General features: G+C 38.8%; 1 protein-coding gene across 1 annotated transcript in view; it reads left to right on the top strand.

Annotated features, from left to right (window-relative positions):
- The window catches only part of LOC138853077 (titin homolog), a gene marked incomplete at its 5' end in the record, with an annotated part of 174,400 nt that overhangs the window by 82,233 nt on the left and 68,004 nt on the right, over positions 1–24,163 (top strand). Inside the window, 1 exon segment of the mRNA XM_070087638.1 lies at positions 20,239–20,408. Within this exon segment, the coding sequence (XP_069943739.1) occupies positions 20,239–20,408 (170 nt within the window).

Genomic DNA, 24,163 nt, shown 5'->3' with positions numbered 1-24,163 from the left:
AATTTTTATTCAAACCAAAAAATAGAAGATTTACTCTTATGCAATATTGTAATAATTGTATAAATAATATCACTACATTTGTGAATGTATATTAGACCCACCAGCAGGCGTGTGTTAGATGTGTGAGGTCATTTGTTTACTCTTGAACATCGGCAAAAATTTAACATTTCCGCTACTTTGAGCTCAGTTTCAACCCATTTCCAGTACTAAAACCAATCAAAATCATCTCTATTTCTGTAATATGTCTTCCATTCTATCAAATGAGACCAAGAAATCGCAAATACACCTATAAAAACATACGAAAAAACACTGCAAAGTTGCTTTTTTAACCCTTTCAGGGTCCGTCCCGTAGATCTACGGCTTTACGGTGAGTGTCCAAACCGTAGATCTACGCCATGAGCTCAGCTCACTCTGATAAACTGTGAGTGGTACATTTGGGCCTAGATATGAGAGAATACATCTATGTGGTATGTGTGCACCACATAAAACAGATCCTGCAGCACACTGTGTATAATGAGAGAAAAAAAATGAAATCATGATTTTTCGATTAAAACAGCAACTTTGCAGTGTTTTTTCGTATGTTTTTTATAGTTGTATTTGCGATTTCTTGGTCTCATTTGATAGAATGGAAGACATATTACAGAAATAGAGATGATTTTCATTGGTTTTAGCACTGGAAATGGCTTGAAACTGAGCTCAAAGTAGCGGAAATGTTAAATTTTTGCCGATATTCAAGAGTAAACAAACGACCTCACACGTCTAATTCACGTCAGCTGGTGGGTCTAATATACATTCACAAATATGGTGATGATATTTATATAATTATTACAGTATTGCATAACAGTAAATCTTCTATTTTTTGGTGTGAATAAAAATTCATTATGTGAATAAAAAATCAAAATGGAATTTATTTGTAAAGCCTCAAAACATAACTAATGAACAGAGGAAATGTTAGTTTAGTGCCAGGAATGCCTACATTGTTTATTCTGGACCCTATTTTGAAATTGGAATATTTTGAACTTTGTGTTAAATTGGCCAAATTAACAATTTCCGATCACTTTATTTTGTAGTTGAAACAGTTGACTTGGCGATTTCTTGTGCTCAGTCGATAGAATAGAAGTAATACTAGTGAAATAGCTAAGAATTTGGTTGATTGGAATAATGTAATTGGCCTAAAATGGGAGTCAAAGTCGGCAAAATCGCCGATTCGTGAACATCGCTGACACATCAAAATTCGCGAGAGCATAATTTCGTCAATTTTCCACCAAATTTCGTACTTTTTGTTTTATTACCTTCACAAAAAGATTCTCTACGATTTCATAAGAAAAAATAACAAATTTTTTTTTTTTAAATTCTTGGACACTGGTGCGTGACTCCAGATTTGGGCCTTGGACCCTGAAAGGGTTAATAGAAAATTATGGTCTCAGTTTTTTTTCTCTCGTGCACTATGTGCTGCAGGATTTGTTTTATGTGGTGCACACATACCACATACATGTATTCTCTCAAATCAAGGCCAAAATTTAACGCTCACAGCTTATCAGAGTGAGCTGAGCTCATGATGTAGATCTACGGTTTGGACCCTCAACGTAAAGCCGTAGATCTATGGGACGAACCCTCAAGGGGTTAAGGACATTCGTCCCGTACGTGTCCACGCGGCCTGAGCCCATGTACAGGTAGTGTGCCATTGTTTACAAGCCAGTGAGGATGATTCAATGCATACATGTGATACATTTTGTATTATTCCATTGTTTTTAGTGCTTGTAACTGCTAAATAAGCCACCATGGGCCCAAAGAAAGCTTCTAGTGCCAGTCCTGTGGTAAAGAAGGAAAAAAACAATAGAATTAAAAAAAAAACTCGTAGCAAAGTACCAAAGTGGAGGAGGAAGAGAGAGGGGAGAATGTGCCTTTTGGAGTGAATCAGTGATTCTACGATATGTACAGTACTAAAGCAGCAGATATCAATAAGGGCTATAGTGCCAGCCAGCGATGAAGTGTAAAATTAACAGTGTAGCAAGCAAGTTAAGCGAGTAAGCAATAGAAAAACGACACAAAAGTAACTCTCCAATGTTGTTTAATGTGTATAGGGCCGCTGAACATACACCGGCCTGCTACACATCTTCCACCACCCTAAACCTCTGCCAGCATCTTTTCCATCAGACTAACTAATTAAGCTAACATCTCCAAGGTAAGTGTAAATATAAAAATGTAAGTATAAAAGTAAATATAAGTGTAAGTATAAAAGGACCCCAATGGAAATACGTGTCACTCTGACTTTTTTGGGTTATCCTAGGTACTTTACACTTATGCTGCTATGTATGATAATCTATGTATATAACTGAATTTGTGTAACCTGAATAAACTTACTTATTTATAAATTAAAATGTAAATCTTTCTTATTTATAAATTAAAATGTAAATCTTTCTTATTTATAAATTAAAATGTAAATATTTCTTCTTTCAACACACCGGCCATATCCCACCGAGGCGGGGTGGCCCAAAAGGAAAAATGAAAGTTTCTCCTTTTACATTCAGTAATATATACAGGAGAAGGGGTTACTAGCCCCTCGCCCCTGGCATTTTAGTCGCCTCTTACAACACACATGGCTTACGGAGGAAGAATTCTGTTCCACTTCCCCACGGAGGTAAGAGGAAATAAACAAGAACAAGAACTAGTAAGAAAATAGAAGAAAACCCAGAGGGGTGTGTATAATATGCTTGTACATGTATGTGTAGTGTGACCTAAGTGTAAGTAGAAGTAGCAAGACATACCTGAAACCTTGCATGTTTATGAGACAGAGAAATGGACACCAGCAATCCTACCATCATGTAAAACAATAACAGGCTTTCGTTTTACACTCACTTGACAGGATGGTAGTACCTCCCTGGGTGGTTGCTGTCTACCAACCTACTACCTACAATGTAAATATTTCTTATATGTAAATTAAAATGTAAATATTTCTTATTTATAAATTACATACATTGTTTAAGTGTGAATAGTGGTGGTGGGTTCTGCTGGTGCCTTCACCACCACTACCACCACAATGTACAGCTTCTCAGTGGCCCTTATAAACCCAACACCACCACCACTTAATCCTCACATACATTATGACATATTTTATTCATTCTAGACTATGTATCATGTTTCTATGTTATTTATATTGCTCATTATGTCATATTAGATGAAGTATGATAAATAAATAAGCAGTAGAGATATTAGCATCATATTGAAGCATAATAAACTCGCCTTCCTCTTACCTCCTACTTGTCTTCCATACACCAACAAGAGTCAATAAAGGTAAATATGATGTAAAATGTTCATTTATCCATTTTATTAGTGCTTTATATTTATTCGTCATTGTTTTCTTTATGTACAGTGGACCCTCAACCAACGGCTTTAATCCATTCCAGGGAGCTAGCCTTTAGTCGAATTAATTTTCCCCATAAGAAATACATGTAATGGAAATAGAATTAATCTGTTCCAGACCTCCAAAAGTGTTAAACAAAATAATTTTTTTTACATGAACTATACATTTCCCTACACAGAAATGAATGGTACATGCAGAATAAACTAATTAAATGCATTTACCTTTATTATGGAGTTGTTGATGAGTGATGTGCCAGCTTCAGGGAAAATTCAGATTTTTCTATTGTTTGGAAGGGGAATTCCCTTCCATAAAAACTTCAGGTACCAAGTCCTTTGGTGGGGTTACCTCCCTTCTTGGTTTTTTAATGCCACTAGGACCAGCTTGAGAGTCACTGGACCCCTGTCGCACAAAATATCTGTCCAGAGAGCTCTGTTTCTCACGTGCCCTTAGGATTTCCCTAAAATGGGACACAAGTGTCATTGCACATGTTGCCAATATGGCTTGCAACAGCTGTGACAGGATAAAATTCATCCATAAATGCTTGCACCTTCGTAAACATTGTACACATTTCCTTAATCCTTGATAAAGGCAATTTCCTCCGTCTCTCTTCCTCCTGCTCTGAAGCACATTCCTGAGCTCTGATCTGTTGCTGTTGCACATCAGCACTTACAGAGCTGCAGTGGTTAGTTCTTCATCATTGTTCTGCACCAACTCTTCCACATCCTCACCACAAACCTCCAACCCCCATGGACTTTCCCAATGACACAATAGCTTCCACAACTGGCATAGGCTCCTGAGGGTTAGCCCCAAACCCTTCAAAATCTGTCTCTCTTGTACACATTCTGGCCACAGTTTCCTCCAAGCAGAGTTCAAAGTCCTGCAAGTCACTCCCTCCCAAGCCTTACCTATAAGGTTTATGCAACTGAGGATATTGAAGTGATATTTCAAAAACACTCAGGGTCAGTTCAGTGTCTGAGGTCACTTCAAAGCACTTTTGAAACACTGCTTTTGTGTAGAGTTTTTTGAAGTTTGAAATGACCTGCTGGCCCATGGGCTGGAGGAGAGGAGTTGTATTAGGAGGCAAAAACTTCACTTTAACGAAGCTAAACTCCCCTGCAATTTGCTCTTGCAAGTCATGAGGATGAGCAGGAGCATTGTCCATTAACAGGAGGAACTTAAGTGACAATTTCTTTTCCAGGAGGTAATTTTTCACAGTGGGGCCAAACACATCATAAAACCAGTCCATGAACATTTCCTCATTGACCCATGCCTTACTGTTTGATCTCCACATCACACACAAATTACCCTTGATATTGTTTTTCTTGAACACACTGGGAGATTCAGAGTGATAGACCAATAAAGGTTTCACTTTGCAATCACCACTAACATTACTACACAACATGAATGTCAGCCTGTCTTTCATGGGCTTATGTCCTGGCAGTGCCTTTTCCTCCTGAGTAATGTAGGTCCTGTTTGGCATTTTCTTCCAGAACAGACCTGTTTCGTCACAATTAAACACTTGTTCAGGTTTTAAGTTTTCAGTCTCTGTGTACTCCTTAAAGTCCTGCACATATTTTTCAGCTGCTTTTTTGTCTGAACTGGCAGCCTCACCATGCCTTATCACACTGTGTATGCCACTATGATTCTTAAATCTCTCAAACCAGCCTTTGCTGGCCTTAAATTCATCAATATCATCACTATTTTGAGGCATTTTCTTAATGAGATCATCATGCAACTGCCTTGCCTTTTCACATATTATTGATTGAGACACACTATCTCCTAATAATTTTTTTTTTGTTGATCCACACCAACAACAGTCTCTCCACCTCTTCAGTTATTTGCGATCTCCGTTTTGAAAACTTACTTGCACCTTTTGCAACAATAACTTCCTTGATAGCCCTTCTGTTCACCAAGATAGTAGTGATGGTTGAATGGAATTTGTTATATAGCCTTTCCAACTCAGACATATGCACTCCACTTTCATATTTTTCAATAATCTCTTTTTTCATTTCCATAGAAATTCTCACCTTTTTATAAATAACAAAAAGGCACAATACCGTGACTGGAACGATACACAAATAACCCGCACATAAAAGAGAGAAGCTTACGACGACGTTTCGGTCCGACTTGGACCATTGACAAAGTCACACTAACAGAGGTGGAGCAGGACGGCTATATATAGGCAGGAAGAGGTGGAGGTAGTAGTAGTAGTAGTAGTAGTACAAGAATTGTATATAATACCGACAGGATGAAATGACACATGCACAACACCCGGGCATCCCCACCGTAGACGTTTCGCCATCCAGCCAGCCACTGGATGGCGAAACGTCCACAACAAAGACAACCAGACGCTGCACATGTCTTAATTAAGACACATGTGCAGCGTCTGGTTGTCTTTGTTGTGGACGTTTCGCCATCCAGTGGCTGGCTGGATGGCGAAACGTCTACGGTGGGGATGCCCGGGTGTTGTGCATGTGTCATTTCATCCTGTCGGTATTATATACAATTCTTGTACTACTACTACTACTACTACTACTACTACTACTACTACCTCCACCTCTTCCTGCCTATATATAGCCATCCTGCTCCACCTCTGTTAGTGTGACTTTGTCAATGGTCCAAGTCGGACCGAAACGTCGTCGTAAGCTTCTCTCTTTTATGTGCGGGTTATTTGTGTATCTCACCTTTTTTACCACTGGCTTGGCACTAGAGGCTTTCTTAGGGCCCATGGTGGCTTATTTAGCCGTTACAAGCACTAAAAACACTGGAATACAGTGACCCCCCGGTATTCGATATTAATCCGTTCCTGAGAGCTCATCGAATACCGAAAATATCGAAAAGCGAATCAAATTTCCTCATAAGAAATAATGGAAATCAAATTAATCCGTGCAAGACACCCAAAAGTATGAAAAAAAAAAATCTTACTACATGAAATATTAAGTTTAATGCTATAGAATAATTACAATAACAATAAAATAATTGACACTTACCTTTAATGAAGATCTGGTGATGATTGATGGGATGGGAGGAGGGGAGAGGTGTTAGTGTTTAGAAGGGGAACCCCCTTCCATTAGGACTTGAGGTAGCCAGTCCTTTTCCGGGGTTACTTCCCTTCTTCTTTTAATGCCACTAGGACCAGCTTGAGAGTCACTGGATTTCTGTCGCACAACATTTTTGTCCATAGAGGCCTGTACCTCCCGTTCCTTCATAACATTCCTAAAGTGTTTCACAACATTGTCAGTGTAATAGTCACCAGCATGGCTTGTAATAGCTATGTTAGGGTGATTGTCTTCAAAAAAGGTTTGCACTTCAAGCCACATTGCACACATTTCCTTAATCTTTGTAGTAGGCAACTCCTTCAATTTCTCTCTCCCCTCCTCCGAAGCAGTTTCCTCAAGTGTGGCCTCTTGCTGTTGAAGATGATATAGCAGCTCATCAGTGGTAAGTTCTTCATTGTCCTCCTCCACCAACTCTTCCACATCCTTCCTACTAACGTCCAACCCCCAAGGACTTCCCCAATGCCACAATGGATTCTTCAACTGGCATAGGATTCTCAGGGTTAGCCTCAAATCCTTCAAAATCCCTTTTGTCTACACATTCTGGCCACAGTTTTTTCCAAGCAGAGTTCAAGTCCTCTTAGTCACTCCCTCCCAAGCCATACCTATAAGGTTTATACAATTGAGGATATTAAGGCGATCCTTCCAAAACTCTTTTAGAGTCAGTTGAGTTTCTGTGGTCACTACAAAGCACTTTTGAAACATAGCTTTTGTGTACAGTTTCTTGAAGTTGGAAATGACCTGCTAGTCCATGGGCTGCAGGAGAGGAGTGGTATTAGGAGGCAAAAACTTGGCCTTAATGATGCTCATATCCCCAGAAAGTCACTCCGCCAAGTCTGTAGGTTGACCAGGGGCATTGTCTAATACCAGGAGGCACTTAAGGTCTAATTTCTTTTCAATTAGGTAATTTTTCACAGTGGGGGCAAATGCAAGGTGTAACCAGTCATAGAAAAAGTCCCTAGTGACCTATGCTTTACTGTTTGCCCTCCACAGCACACACAAATTAGCCTTGACATTGTTTTTCCTGAACACTTTGAGAGTTTCAGAGTGATACACCAATAAAGGCTTCACTTTGCAATCACCACTAGCATTGGTACACATCAACAGAGTAAGCCTGTCTTTCATAGGCTTATGTCCTGGGAGTGCCTTTTCCTCCTGAGTAATGTACGTCCTGCTTGGCATTTTCTTCCAAAACAGGCCTGTTTCGTCGCAATTAAGCACTTGTTCAGGTTTCAAGTTTTCACTGTCTATGTAATCCTTGAGTTCCTTCACATATTTTTCAGCTGCTTTTTGGTCTGAGCTGGCAGCCTCACCATGCCTAATCCCACTATGTATGCCACTACGATTCTTAAATCTTTCAAGCCAACCTTTGCTGGCCTTAAATTCACTCACATCAGCACTAGTTGCAGGCAATTTCTTTACCAAATCGCCATGCAACTGCCTAGCCTTTTCACAAATGATCACTTGAGAGATGCTATCTGTTTTTCATTTGTCCACACCAATAACAGTCTCTCAACATTTTCTAACACTTGCGGTCGCTGTTTCGTAATCACAGTTGCACCTTTTGCAAGAACAGCTTCGTTGATTGCCGTTTTCCTGGTCACTATAGTAGAGATGGTTGATTGGGGTTTATTATACAACCTGACCAGCTCCGACACACGCACTCCACTTTCGTACTTTGCAATTATCTCTTTCTTCATTTCAATAGTTATTAGTACCTTTTTTCTCGAAGGGTTGGCACTAGAAGCTTTCTTGGGGCCCATGGTGACATATTTTGCAGAAACAAGCACCAAAAACAGTGATAATGTGGAATGTACCAAATGTATCCTTAGATTCGCACACACTGGCAGGCTTGTAAACACTGGCACACACGGGGCAGTTCAGACCACACATGGACACATCTCGTACGAATCGTATCGAATACTGGGTTTTCGATCGGATACCAAGGCAAAATTTTTGAGATATAATGCATCAAATACTGGATTTATCGAATACCGATGCCATCGAATACCGGGGGTCCACTGTAAAATAAAATAGAGTAGGGCCCAGCTTTACTGCGTTTCGCTTTACGGTGTTCCGCTAATACGGCCATTTCAAATTATGACCAAAACTCATTATACGGCTCCCCCCACCTGACTTTCTAATACGGTCACCGCACCCCACCCGGTTTGTTTACATTCACTGTGAGATCTGTAAGCACTAAGTCTCTCCATTATGTCTGGAAACTCCAGAATTTCAAGTGTTTTTAAAAGTTATTTCATATTTTCTATACAGTAGGGCCCCACTTATTTAGCGGGTTAGGTTCCAGGCTGTCGCCGGAAAGCAGACATCGCCGGAAGGCAGAACTCCATTTTTTCCATTTATAAATGCAAATAAATGCCAGACAACAAGTTTACACTAAACTATATTATGTTAGTAATAGGACTAGGCATTAAAAACACACAAAGTAAAATACAGTCACAGTAAATTCATTACTTATCTTAAAGTATTTGTAATCTTAATGTAGGGAGAGAGGTGAGTGGTATTTATTTGTTGGAAGTCAGGTGCAGGTAGCCCAGGTGTAGGTAGCCCTGGCTCCCAGTCTCATACTTAATATACGATATTTAAAACATCCCAGAGAGGTAAAATACACATACAGTACATTCATTATTTACCTTAAAATATGTGTAGTCTTAATATAGGAAGAGAGGTGAGTAGTATTTATTTGTATAAAGTCAGTGTAGGTAGCCGGTAGGTGTAGCCTGGGCTACACCTACCGGCTACCTACACTGTGGCCCAGAGCCATATTATTAACATCGACATGCCTTGTTCACTGAATTTAATCATTTCTAACAACTACCTTTAGATGCCATCATAAACGAAGGTAGAAGTAATGAATAATTCATGCCGAAAATTGTAAACAAAAGCGGAGTGGGGGAGTGGCTGGGCCAAACGCAGATTCATACACGTTTTCTCTGATGACTGAACAGAGAAAACGTAATGTTGTCCCTCCACCCGGCTCCACAAGTATTATTATCAGAGCATATAAAATATGCAATAAATGCCAGACAACAAGTTTACACTAACTTATATTAAGTTAGCAATAGAAATAGGCATTAAAAACACAATAAAAGGTAAGATACACACAGAGTACTTATTACTTACTTTAAAATATTAATATTAATGTGTGAGAGGTGAATGGCAGGGTGTTTATTGAATAAAATCAGAATGGCACACCATCATCCTCTAACTTGGCACTTAACCCTTTGAGGGTTTCGGCCGTACTAGTACGGCTTACGACCCAGGGTTTTTGACGTACTAGTACGCCTAAATTCCAGTGCCTTCAAATCTAATGAGAGAAAGCTGGTATGCCTACATATGAAAGAATGGGTCTATGTGGTCAGTGTGCACAGTATAAAAAAAATCCTGCAGCACACAGTTCGTAATGAGAAAAAAAAAACTTTGACCGTGTTTTTGGAATAAAACAGCGACTTTGCACTGTATTTTCGTATGGTATTTATCGTTGTATTCTAGTTTTCTTGGTCTCATTTCATAGAATGGAAGACATATTACAGAAATGGAGGTGATTTTGACTGGCTTTACAATGAAAAGTACCTTGAAATTGAGCGCAAAGTAGCAGAAATGTTAGATTTTTTATCAGAGTTCAAAAGTAAACAAATCATGCCAAGCGTCCAATACACGTCAACTGGTGAGTCTAATATTCTTTCACAAGTGCGCTGATATTATTTATACCATTTCTACAGTAGTGCAGTAGTCTGCATAACAGTAAATCTTCTATTTTTTGTAAGAATAAAAATTCAAAGTGGAAAGCCAAAGAAATATAAAAGAGGCCTGGGGATGTGACTAACGAACAGAACTTGTTATTTTAGTGCCAGGAATGTCTTTTTTGTTTATTCTGGACCCTATTTGGAAATTGGCATCTTTTGAAATTTGTGTGAAATTGGCAAAATTGCTAAATTCTGACCACTTTATTGGATGGTTGAAATTGGTAAATGGGTGGTTTCTTGTACTCATTCGATAGAAAAAATGGAGTTCTAGCGAAATAGTTATGATTTTTGTCGACTAGTACATTGGAATTGGTCGAAAATAGGGCTCAAAGTGGGCAAAATCGCCGATACATAAACATCGTCAAGACCGCTAACTTCGCGAGAGCATAATTCCGTAAGTTTTCCATCAGATTTCATACTTTTGGTGTCATTATGATCGGGAAAAGATTCTCTATCTTTTCATGAGAATTTTTTTTTTTTTTTTTTTTTTTTTTTTTTTTTAAATTTGGCCGACCATGAGAACAAGTTTCGGAGAGGGCCTGTCGACCCTCTAAGGGTTAAAGCAAGAGGCTTATGACTTCTCTTTTTATTACAGCTAACCTTACATGCCATCGTCAGTGAGAGCCAACTAATTAACAAAAGAGTAAACGAGAGAGTTGAGACAATGTAAGAACACAAACTGAACAGGTAGTGGACGATCACTTGATCAGGCGAAATAAATGCGTATTAATATGTGTCTACTTTTAGTTCATTCACGTCCGTTTGTAAGAGTTTGTAAAACATTTACCTCAATATTTTTTTTACTTTAATAATAATTACCTCACAATACAAATACTCTTACATTGTGTACAAGTTGTACAAGTTAGTTCAGAATAAACAAACAGCAACACACCATTTTTAGAGTGAATGAAGATAATATTAATAATAATGATAATAATAATATTATTATTAGTATTAATATTATTATTAATATTAATAATAATTTATTATAAAAAGCACTAAACCTGGCCTGGTCACAGACCGGGCCGCGGGGGCGTTGACCCCCGAAACTCTCTCCAGGTAAACTCCAGGTAAACCCACAAGGGTCGTGAATTGCTATACATAGAGTAAAGGCATACGAAAAGAATATTTTTCTACAGTTACCCCCCAGTGTTTGACTAGAGAAAACGTAATTCTTCCGACACCACCTACACAGCTGCTTTGTAAACAAATCTCATATTAACATCAATTTTTATTCTGAGTGTATGTATCATGTTTATATGCTATGTAATGGGTTTCATATATAATTTTCAGGAAAATATCATAGATGGATTAATGAAAATGCCTATATTGATGTAAAATAAGACGGTGTGCCCAAGAGTGATTAATATTACGTAGTATTGGCGTCATGAGCAGAGAGAGACTTAGCGATTTTAATATGTACCTGCACACCAGCACAGTGTGTAAGTATATTTAGGTACAGGCACACATAAGTATAATTATCAGAGTACATATAAAATATGCAGTAACTTTAAAACACTTGAAATTTTGGAAAGTTTCCTGAAATAATAGATGTGGTCACAGAAAATGTAAACAAACCAGGTGGGGGGGCGCCGTATTTAAAAAACCGCTTGCCGTATAGCAAATTTTGGTCATAATTTGACATCGCCATATTAGCAGAACGCCATAAGGTGAAACGCCGTAAAGCGGGGCCTTACTGTATACTCTGATAATAATACTTACAAAGAACTTTGTCCTTGAAAGCAAAGAGGGGAATGTATGAGAGTATAGTTTTACCAACGCTCTTATATGGGTGTGGAGCATGGGTGATGAATGTTGCAGTGAGGAGAAGGCTGGAGGCAGTGGAGATGTCATGTCTGAGGGCAATGTGTGGTGTGAATATAATGCAGAGAATTTGTAGTTTGGAAGTTAGGAGGAGGTGCGGGATTACCAAAACTGTTGCCCAGAGGGCTGAGGAAGGGTTGTTGAGGTGGTTCGGACATGTAGAGAGAATGGAGCGAAACAGAGTGACTTCAAGAGTGTATCAGTCTGTAGTGGAAGGAAGGCAGGGTAGGGGTCGGCCTAGGAAAGGTTAGAGGGAGGGGGTAAAGGAGGTTTTGTGTGCGAGGGGCTTGGACTTCCAGCAGGCATGCGTGAGCGTGTTTGATAGGAGTGAATGGAGACAAATGGTTTTTAATACTTGACGTGCTGTTGGAGTGTGAGCAAAGTAACATTTATGAAGGGGTTCAGGGAAACCGGCAGGCCGGACTTGAGTCCTGGAGATGGGAAGTACAGTGCCTGCACTCTGAAGGAGGGGTGTTAATGTTGCAGTTTAAAAACTGTAGTGTAAAGCACCCTTCTGGCAAGACAGTGATGGAGTGAATGATGGTGAAAGTTTTTCTTTTTCAGGCCACCCTGCCTTGGTGGGAATCGGCCAGTGTGATAATAAAATAAAAATAATAACCTATACTTAACCCTTTGAGGGTCGACAGGCCCTCTCCGAAACTCGTTCTCAGGGTCGGCCAAATTTAAAAAAAAAAAAAATTATTTTCTCTTATGAAAAGATAGAGAATCTTTTCCCGATCATAACGACACCAAAAGTTTGAAATTTGATAGAAAACTTACGGAATTATGCTCTCGCAAAGTTAGCGGTCTCGGCGATGTTTACGGATCGGCGACTTTGCCCACTTTGAGCCCCATTTTCGGCCAATTTCACTGTACTAGTCGACAAAAAACATGAATATTTCGCTAGAACTCCATTTTTTCTATCGAATGGGTGCAAGAAACCACCCATTTATAAATTCAACTATCCAGTACAGTGGTCAGAATTTAGCAATTTTGCCAATTTCACACAAATTTCAAAAGATGCCAATTTCGGAATAGGGTCCAGAATAAACAAGAAAGACATTCCTGGCACTAAAATGACATTTCCTCTAGTCATTAGTCACGTCTCAAGGCCCCTCTTATATTCTTTTGCTTTCCACTTTGAATTTTTATTCTCACAAAAAATATAAGATTTACTGTTATGCAGACTACTGCATTAGTGTAAAAAATGGTATAAATATTATTGGTGCACTTGTGAAAGAATATTAGACTCACCAGTTGACGTGTATTGCACGCTTGGCACGATTTGTTTACTTTTGAAGTTTGGTAAAAATCGAACATTTCTGCTACTTTGAGCTCAATTTCAAGGCACCTTTCATTGTAAAACCAGTCAAAATCATCTCAATTTCAGTAATATGTCTTTCATTCTATAAAATGAGACCAAGAAAACTAGAATACAACAATAAATACTATACGAAAATACACTGCAAAGTCGCTGATTTATTAAAAAAAAATGGAAAAAGTTTTTTTTTTTTTCATTATGCACCGTGTGCTGCAGGATTTTTTATAGACTGTGCACACTGACCACATAGACCCATTCTTTCATATGAAGGCCTACCAGCTTTCTCCCACTAGATTTGAGGTCGCTAGAATTTATGAGTACTAGTACGTCAAAAACCCCTACGCGTAAGACGTACTAGTACGACGAAAACCCTCAAAGGGTTAAATAAGCTTACATACTGTGCTGGCGTGCAGGTACACATTAAAATCAGTGAGAGTCTCTTATATCTCGAGACGTCATATTAGTAATGATGATAATAATCACCGAGTTTCACTAAATGTCATATATTACGGTAATATACACATTTTCATTAATCCATCTATGATATTTTTTCAAAATTATATAATAAACATGCTGCGTAACATATAAAGATGATAAATACATCCCACAGTAGAATAAATAAACATAAATATGAGATGTGGTAGCAGACGACTTGCACAAGTGATGCCATATTAGAAATAATAATAATAATAATCACCGAGTCTCATTAAATGTCGTATATTACGTTAATATACACATTTTCATTAATCCATCCATGATATTTTTTTCAAAATTATATAATAAACACGGTACATAACATAAAATGATGATAAATACACCCCACAATAGAATAAATAAACATAAATATGAGATGTGGTAGCCAGGTAACTTGTACAAGTGACGGCAAGAATAACATTTTCTCTAGTCTAACATAAGAGAAATGTGTTACTGGGGGTAACTGTGGAAAATTATTCTTTCGTATGTATGTAAGTAATTTTATTCAGGTATACACAAATACAGTTACATAGATTATCATACATAACAGCATATGTGTAGAGAACCTAGGATAACCCAAAAAAGTCAGTGACTTACTTCCACTGCCTTCACTCAGAGCGTCATTTCTTTTAAAAATGGTGTTACACGAGAATGGGAGTGTTCTTCTTTATTTATTCTACTGTATCAGTGTAGAGACAACTTGTACACAAGCCAGACGTGTACACTTTGTTTGTTTACAAAACTTACGTTCGCTTGGTTTGTTTACATAACTCTGTGCCTGTCCTCCCTCATGTACTCATTCTCTCTCTCTCTCATTTATTCGTTTTATCTTGTTTACTCACCCCTGACCCTACATTAACCCTTTCAGGGTCCGTCCCATAGATCTACAGCTTTACGGTGAGTGTCCAAACCGTAGATCTACGCCATGAGCTCAGCTCACTCTGATAAACTGTGAGTGGTACATTTGGGCCTAGATATGAGAGAATACATCTATGTGGTATGTGTGCACCACATAAAACAGATCCTGCAGCACACTGTGTATAATGAGAGAAAAAAACTGAAATCATGATTTTTCGATTAAAACAGCGAATTTGCAGTGTTTTTTCGTATGTTTTTTATAGTTGTATTTGCGATTTCTTGGTCTCATTTGATAGAATGGAAGACATATTACAGAAATAGAGATGATTTTGATTGGTTTTAGCACTGGAAATGGCTTGAAACTGAGCTCAAAGTAGCGGAAATGTTAAATTTTTGCCGATATTCAAGAGTAAACAAACAACCTCACACATCTAATACACGTCAGCTGGTGGGTCTAATATACATTCACAAATATGGTGATGATGTTTATACAATTATTACAGTATTGCATAACAGTAAATCTTCTATTTTTTGGTGTGAATAAAAATTCATTGTGAATAAAAAATAAAAATGGAATTTATTTGTAAAGCCTCAAAATGTAACTAATGAACAGAGGAAATGTTAGTTTAGTTCCAGGAATACCTACATTGTTTATTCTGAAGCCTATTTTGAAACTGGAATATTTTGAACTTTGTGTTAAATTGGCCAAATTAACAATTTCCGATCACTTTATTTTCTAGTTGAAACAGTTGACTTGGCGATTTCTTGTGCTCAATCGATAGAATAGAAGTAATACTAGTGAAATAGCTAAGAATTTGGTTGATTGGAATAATGTAATTGGCCTAAAATGGGAGTCAAAGTCGGCAAAATCGCCGATTCGTAAATATCGCTGACACATCAAAATTCGCAAGAGCATAATTTCATCAATTTTCCACCAAATTTCGTACTTTTTGTTTTATTACCTTCACAAAAAGATTCTCTACGATTTCATAAGAAAAAATAACTTTTTTTTTTTTGAAAATTCTTGGACACTGGTGCGTGACTTCAGATTTTGGCCTTGGACCCTGAATGGGTTAAGACTACAAATATTTTAAGGTAAGTAATGAGTGAACTGTATATGCATTTTATTGCTCTGGGATGCTTAAATATCATAGAATATATGTGTGGGAGGGTTGGCCTGGTATGGTAGTCTGGCTGACTACCATACATACCACACTTGATTTTTTACAATAAATACTACTTGTCTCACCCTAGATTAAGACTATAAATACTTTAAGGTAAATAATGAGTGCACTATGTGTGTATTGTAGTTTTTTATTGTTTTTTGATGCCTAGTTCTATTGCTAACTTAATATATGTTAGTGTAAACTTATCTAGTATTTGTATGCATTTATAAGGGGGAAAAAAGGGTGTTCCACTTTACGGCGGTAACCTGGAACCCTACCTGCCATATAAGTGGGGCCCTACTGTACGTATATCGCAGGTACACATAGAATCGACCACAATGGCTTGTAAACATTGGCACACTGAGTCTTGGAGTGGCTGGGCCCGCTTAGGCCGCACTCCGGTCGCATGGACACGTTCGGGACGAAAGCTGTTAGATGAGTTTTTCGCCATTGGTAGAGCCATTTTTTTTATGCCAAAGAATGCCGTTAGATGAATTTGTCATTAGTCGATGCTGCCATTGGTCGGGGGTCCACTGTATATCTATATTTAATCTTTAAAAATAAAATTTTTTTATTAATATACTTATGGCTGTCGGAAACGGATTAATTGGATTTCCAGTACTATTTCTTTTTGGGAAAATTAATTCGGATAACAGCAAAATCTTTTAAAGGCAAGCTCTCTGGAACGGATTAATGCCGTTACCCGAGGGTCCACTTTAAGTTAAGGAACCCTAGGAAAAAAATGGATTAACCCTTAAACTGTCCAAACGTAGTTCTATGTTTTCACTGCCAGTGCTCCAAATATTTTGATTTTTTCTTTTTTTCTTTAACCCTTCGAGGGTCCAGAGGCCAAATCTCAGAGTGAACAGCCAGGGTCCAAGAATTTTTCAAAAAAAAAAAAAAATTATTTTTTATGAAATGGTAGAGAATCTTTTTCTGTAGGTAATAAAGGAAAAAGTACGAAATTTGATGGAAATTTGACAGTTACGCTCTTGCGAATTTTGATGCATCAGCGATATTTACGCATCGGCGATTTTGCCAACTCTGACTCCCATTTTAGGTTAATTACATTATTCCAGTCAACCAAATTCTTGGCTATTTTGCTAGTATTGCTTCTATTTTATCAATTGTGCACAAGAAATCGCTCAGCTAACTGTTACAATTACCCAATAAAGTGATTGGAAATTTGTAAATTGGCCAATTTAACACAGTTCAAAATATTCCAATTTCAAAATAGGGTTCAGAATAAACAATCCAGACATTCCTGGCACTAAACTAGCATTTCCTGTGTTTGTTAGTTACATTTTCAGGCTTTACAAATGAATTCCTTATCGATTTTTTATTCACATAATGAATTTTTATTCACACCAAAAAAAATAGAAGATTTAGTTTTATGCAATATTGTAATAATTGTATAAATAATATCAGCACATTCGTGAATACATAATAGACCCACCAGCTGACTCGTATTAGACACATGATATTTGTTTGCTCTTGAACATCGGCAAAAATTGAACATTTCCACTACTTTGAGCTCAGTTTCAAGCCATTTTCAGTACTAAAACCAATCAAAATCATCTCTGTTTCTATAATATATTCCATTCTATCAAATGAGACCAAGAAATTGCAAATACAACTGTAAAAAACACATGAAAGAAAACTGCAAAGTCGCTGTTTTACTCCAAAATTACATTGCCGTTTTTTCTCTCATGCACTGCATGCTGCAGGATTTGTTTTGTGTGGTGCACACTTACCACAGATGTGTTCTCTCATGTCCAGGCCCCAATTTACTGCTCACAGGTTATCTAAGTGAGCTGAACTCATGGCGTAGGTGTACGGTTTTGACCCTGGCTTCAAAGCCGTACATCTACGGCACGGACCCTGAAAGGGTTAATTAGAGAGGGCAATTTTCTGTGTGTAATAAGACCAAAAAGAAAATTTAATATCAGTATTTACTGCGATATAAGACATGGAGTCCTGCCACTTGCAGAAGTATTGCCGATATACCTTTTTTTCGTTTTTATTTTATTTTATATAATTTTTATGTTCTGATAATTACAATTTATAATAGTTCTTGTGATTTCATAGCCAGTATTTGTTATGGCACTAATATTAGGTACTGAAATAGTACTCAGTCACAAACACTCCTACAGGTGAACATTTTCACCTACCTTGGCTATTTACTATTGTTTAGAAATATGTGCAAAGTATTTATAGGTCCCAGCAGTATTTTAGACATGATGGAATATATATGAAACTCCTTGAAGCATAGTGTAAGACAAGTGTCACTCCACTGCTGACAGTGCAGCAGTGGAGTGACACTTGATGATCGAACACTGCTGCAGGGATCCCTGGCTTTATTTGTTTTCAGTGTAACCCATAAACATGTCTGTTTGTCTAGCTTTGTCTGCTCATCTGTCTTTCTGTCTGCCTGTGTGTGTGTGTGTGTGTGTGTCTGTCTCTGTCTGTCTGTCTGTCTGTCTGTCTTTAACACCTGAAACTATAGCTCAAATCATAGGGCATCATAAAGCTAGGCACCAAACAAAAGAAACAGTGGAGAATGTCGGTGTGTGAGCATTCAGTGAGGAACTGGGTCCAGTGTTTCAAGGCTGGTGGTGGTGTCGAGTTACCATCTGCCAAAACTCAGCCTGGCCCCTCGAAGAAGACATCTGTTCATACCTTAACTGTGTTAAAGAAGCAGTTAGCGAGTACACCTAAGATAACTGCTAAAGAATTGAAAGAAAAGAACCCCACATCTTCTCTCAAAGGTGTCTGTAAGAACTGTTAACAGACATGTGTCAGAACTGGGCTTCAGTAGTCACTGCTAGGTTAAGAAACCAATCCTCTCCAAGCCACAGAAGAAACATAGGCTGGATTATGCAAAGAAATATCTTCACTGGAATCCTCAACAGTGGTCTGAAGTACTTTGGAGTGATGAAACAGCCTTCACTGTCACCTGTAACTGGGGAGATATGTGTACCGGCTCAGAGGTAGTGACCCGCTAGACCCATGCTAATCCTGTGGGACCACCAAGCACCCAGACTCACTCATGGTTTGGGGATGTTTCAGTGCTCAGAGTGTTGATGAACTCATTGTGCTTCCCAAAAACGAGTATGTGAACCAGTATAATTACCTCTTGTTATTGTGTGACAATTTACCTGAGGTGTTTAACAAATGTAGGTCTACGGTTTTTATGCAGGATGGTGCACCGTGTCTTACCGCCATATCTGTAGTTCATTGGCTTAAGGACTGTGAAGCGAGGTTCTTTAATGACTGGCCAGGCAATTCCCCAGACATAAACCCTATTGAGAACCTATGGTCAATAGTGAAACAATGTTTACTGGGCAAGGATATCAGTTCCATCCTGCGGCGCACAGCACTGAGTATTAAAACCTCAGTAAGTGTGCAGATATATATAATCTTTCATGGTATGTGTTTGTGGGGAGGAGGGGCAGCATAATGCCATGACTAGCACTGTATGTTCAGTAAATGTAAAGCTTGGAATGGTGGGTTATACCTAGAGGGTGTTGGAGGGGACAACGCCCCTGCGGCCCAGACCATAATCAAGCCATGACCTGTGTGTGTGTGTGTGTTTGTTTTTGTTTATATTAATAGTTTCCTTTCTACTATAGTTAAGTCATCATGTATGTTTAAAGTTTCAAGTATTGATAACAGCTATCAGCAATTCCTGCTTATGGTGGAACTTTCTGTTATTGTCCTGCATCATTTTTCTTCCTCTTAGTGTATAAAATATGTTTTTTTTTTTTCCCCCTCCCTGGAACAGCTTCTCCCCACTTAACGATGGAGTTCCGCTCCTAAGACCTTATTGGTAAATGAATTCGTCGCTAAGTGAGGAGCATACCATAATGGTAATGGGTTTGTGTCAACCATCTTTGATATTGTTTTGATGCCACCTTTGCACCATTTATAATATTTCTGGTATATTTTTAAATATTTATACAGTAGTGTACTGCATATTGTAATAAAAAGATTAGAGGAAATCAGCTCTAATATACATAATTTAGGTATGCATACTGGTCAGAGAGCCCATTGAAAGTCCGAGTCATAGGTAAACTAGTACGTCGCTAAGTGAGGAGAGGTTGTATTTCATTACTGATGACTTCCTTTGTTTTATGGTGCTTGATTTAAGACGGTGTACAGTTGCTGGTCCCCTTGCACTGATACCACATATGAGGTGTGTGCGGATAAGTGTATAGTGTAGGGTAAGCAGAATAAACATACTTTTTTGAGTACTCTGTGTCTAATTTTTGGTACTTTTGTTGCAGTGTGTTGAATATGTGTATTGTTATGTTATTAATAGGTAAGAATTTTTTAATTAAAACACTTTTATGAGTATCTATACACTGTTGTTCATCTGTTTTTAAGAGGAATTCATATATATTTCAAGGTTGATGAATTGGAAATGCTGGAGGAAGTGGGAGAGACATTTGGTGAAAATGATGGAGGAAGAGTTGAAGTAGTACAAGATGATGTTGAGGAAGCTGAAGATGATGGCAGTGCACGGGACATTGACGAGAAACATAAGGAGTCAGACTCAAAGTTCAGTGTTGTTGACAAGTAAGTTTGTAATAACATGAATTCCTCACCACAACATATCTTCTTTTCTTTTTTCCCTTCACCTTCAAATTTATTTCCATGCTAACTTTCTCCTTAACCCCTTAACTGTGCAAACATAGATCTACGTTCTCTCACCCAGTACTCCAAATATTTTGAAAAAAAAAAATTATTTTTATTGAAATAAACAGGGCATTTTTCTACATGTAAAAGGATAAAAAAAAAAATTTAGGGTCAGTATTTAACGAGATATAAGACCGCGAAATTGGCACTGGATGCTCACATGACTGCAACATTGAGTCATACCACTTGCAGAAGTGTTGTCGACATCTTTTTTCTCATATTTTTTTTTTTTTTTTTAATGTAATTTTTGTTCACCTTTAATTTTCTTCTTTTGCACACCCTACCAAATTCATCCACCAATCTCTCTACAACTTCTCTTCAGAATCTCCCAAGAGCACAGTGTCATCAGCAAAGAGCAGCTGTGACAACTCCCACTTTGTGTGTGCTTCTTTATCTTTTAACTCCACGCCTCTTCCCAAGACCCTCGCATTTACTTCTCTTACAACCCCATCTATAAATATATTAAACAACCACGGTGACATCACACATCCTTGTCTAAGGCCTACTTTTACTGGGAAAAAATTTCCCTCTTTCCTACATGCTCTAACTTGAGCCTCATTATCCTCGTAAAAACTCTTCACTGCTTTCAGTAACCTACCTCCTACACCATACACTTGCAACATCTGCCACATTGCCCCCCTATCCACCCTGTCATACGCCTTTTCCAAATCCATAAATGCCACAAAGACCTCTTTAGCCTTATCTAAATACTGTTCACTTATATGTTTCACTGTAAAGGTGAATACAGGAAAGAGTAAGGTTATGAGGATAACAAAAAGATTAGGTGATGAAAGATTGGATATCAGATTGGAGGGAGAGAGCATGGAGGAGGTGAACGTATTCAGATATTTGGGAGTGGACGTGTCAGCGGATGGGTCTATGAAAGATGAGGTGAATCATAGAATTGATGAGGGAAAAAGAGTGAGTGGTGCACTTAGGAGTCTGTGGAGACAAAGAACTTTGTCCTTGGAGGCAAAGAGGGGAATGTATGAGAGTATAGTTTTACCAACGCTCTTATATGGGTGTGAAGCGTGGGTGATGAATGTTGCAGCGAGGAGGAGGCTGGAGGCAGTGGAGATGTCATGTCTGAGTGCAATGTGTGGTGTGAATATAATGCAGAGAATTCGTAGTTTGGAAGTTAGAAGGAGGTGCGGGATTACCAAAACTGTTGTCCAGAGGGCTGAGGAAGGGTTGTTGAGGTGGTTCGGACATGTAGAGAGAATGGAGCGAAACAGAAAGACTTCAAGAGTGTATCAGTCTGTAGTGGAAGGAAGGTGGGGTAGGGGTCGGCCTAGGAAAGGTTGGAGGGAGGGGGTAAAGGAGGTTTTGTGTGCGAGGGGCTTGGACTTCCAGCGGGCATGCGTGAGCGTGTTTGATAGGAGTGAATGGAGACAAATGGTTTTTAATACTTGACGTGCTGTTGGAGTGTGAGCAAAGTAACATTTATGAAGGGATTCAGGGAAACCGGCAGGCCGGACTTGAGTCCTGGAGATGGGAAGTACAGTGCCTGCACTTTGAAGGAGGGGTGTTAATGTTGCAGTTTAAAAACTGTAGTGTAAAGCACCCTTCTGGCAAGACAGTGATGGAGTGAATGATGGTGAAAGTTTTTCTTTTTCGGGCCGCCCTGCCTTGGTGGGAATCGGCCAGTGTGATAATAAATAATAAATAAAATAATTTTTGTTCTGATAATTACAATTTGAAGTAGTTCTTGTGATTTCATAGCCAATCTTAGTTCTGACACTAATATTAGGTACTGGAAATAGTACTCAAATAGTCACAAACACACTGACAGGTGAACATTTTCACCTACCTTGGTCACATTATTATTATTATTTATTAACACACTGGCCGATTACCACCAAGGCAGGGTGGCCCGAAAAAGAAAAACTTTCACCATCATTCACTCCATCTCTGTCTTGCCAGAAGGGTGCTTTACACTACAGTTTTTAAACTGCAACATTAACACCCCTCCTTCAGAGTGCAGGCACTGTACTTCCCATCTCCAGGACTCAAGTCCGGCCTGCCGGTTTCCCTGAATCCCTTCATAAATGTTACTTTGCTTACACTCCAACAGCACGTCAAGTATTAAAAACCATTTGTCTCCATTCACTCCTAACAAACACGCTCACGCATGCCCGCTGGAAGTCCAAGCCCCTCACACACAAAACCTCCTTTACCCCCTCCCTCCAACATTTCCTAGGCCAACCCCTACCCCGCCTTCCTTCCACTACAGACTGATAAACTCTTGAAGTCATTCTGTTTCGCTCCATTCTCTCTACATGTCCGAACCACCTCAACAACCCTTCCTCAGCCCTCTGGACAACAGTTTTGGTAATCCCACACCTCCTCCTAACTTCCAAACTATGAATTCTGTGCATTATATTCACACCACACTTTGCCCTCAGACATGACATCTCCACTGCCTCCAGCCTTCTCCTCGCTGCAACATTCATCACCCATGCTACACGCCCATATAAGAGCATTGGTAAAACTATACTCTCATACATTCCACACACTGCCTCCAAGGACAAAGTTCTTTGTCTCCACAGACTCCTAAGTGCACTGCTCACCCTTTTCCCCTCATCAATACTATGATTCACCTCATCTTTCATAGACCCATCCGCTGACACGTCCACTCCCAAATATCTGAATACATTCACCTCCTCCATACTCTCTCCCTCCAATCTGATATCCAATCTTTCATCACCTAATCTTTTTGTTATCTTCATAACCTTACTCTTTCCTGTATTCACTTCTAATTTTCTTCTTTTACATACCCTACCAAATTTATCCACCAACCTCTGCAACTTCTCTTCAGAATCTCCCAAGAGCAGAGTGTCATCAGCAAAGAGCAACTGTGACAACTCCCACTTTGTGTGATTCTATATCTTTTAACTCCACACCTCTTGCCAAGACCCTCGCATTTACTTCTCTTACAACCTCATCAATAAATATATTAAACAACCACGGTGACATCACACATCCTTGTCTAAGGCCTACCTTTACTGGGGAATAATCTCCCTCTTTCCTACATACTCTAACTTGAGCCTCACTATCCTCGTAAAAACTCTTCACTGCTTTCAGTAACCTACCTCCTACACCATACACCTGCAGCATCTACCACATTGCCCCCCTATCCACCCTGTCATACGCCTTTTCCTAATCCATAAATGCCACAAAAACCTCTTTAGTCTTATCTAAATACTGTTCACTTGTGTTTCACTGTAAACACCTGGTCCACACACCCCCTACCTTTCCTAAAGCCTCCTTGTTCATCTGCTATCCTATTCTCCATCTTAATCTTAATTCTTTCAATAATAACTCTACCATACACTTTACCAGGTATACTCAACAGACTTATCCCCCTATAATTTTTGCACTCTTTTGTCCCCTTTGCCTTTATACAAAGGAACTATGCATGCTCTCTGCCAATCCCTAGGTACCTTACCCTCTTCCATACATTTATTAAATAATTGCACCAACCACTCCAAAACTATATCCCCACCTGCTTTTAACATTTCTATCTTTATCCCATCAATCCCGGCTGCCTTACCCCCTTTCATTTTACCTACTGCCTCACGAACTTCCCCCACACTCACAACTGGCTCTTCCTCACTCCTACAAGATGTTATTCC

This window comes from Cherax quadricarinatus, chromosome 2 (genome assembly GCF_038502225.1).
Source record: "Cherax quadricarinatus isolate ZL_2023a chromosome 2, ASM3850222v1, whole genome shotgun sequence".
In the NCBI taxonomy this organism is placed as follows: domain Eukaryota; kingdom Metazoa; phylum Arthropoda; class Malacostraca; order Decapoda; family Parastacidae; genus Cherax; species Cherax quadricarinatus.
The sequence above is the reverse complement of the archived record's forward strand: the minus strand, read 5'-3'. Positions and strand labels throughout refer to the sequence as shown.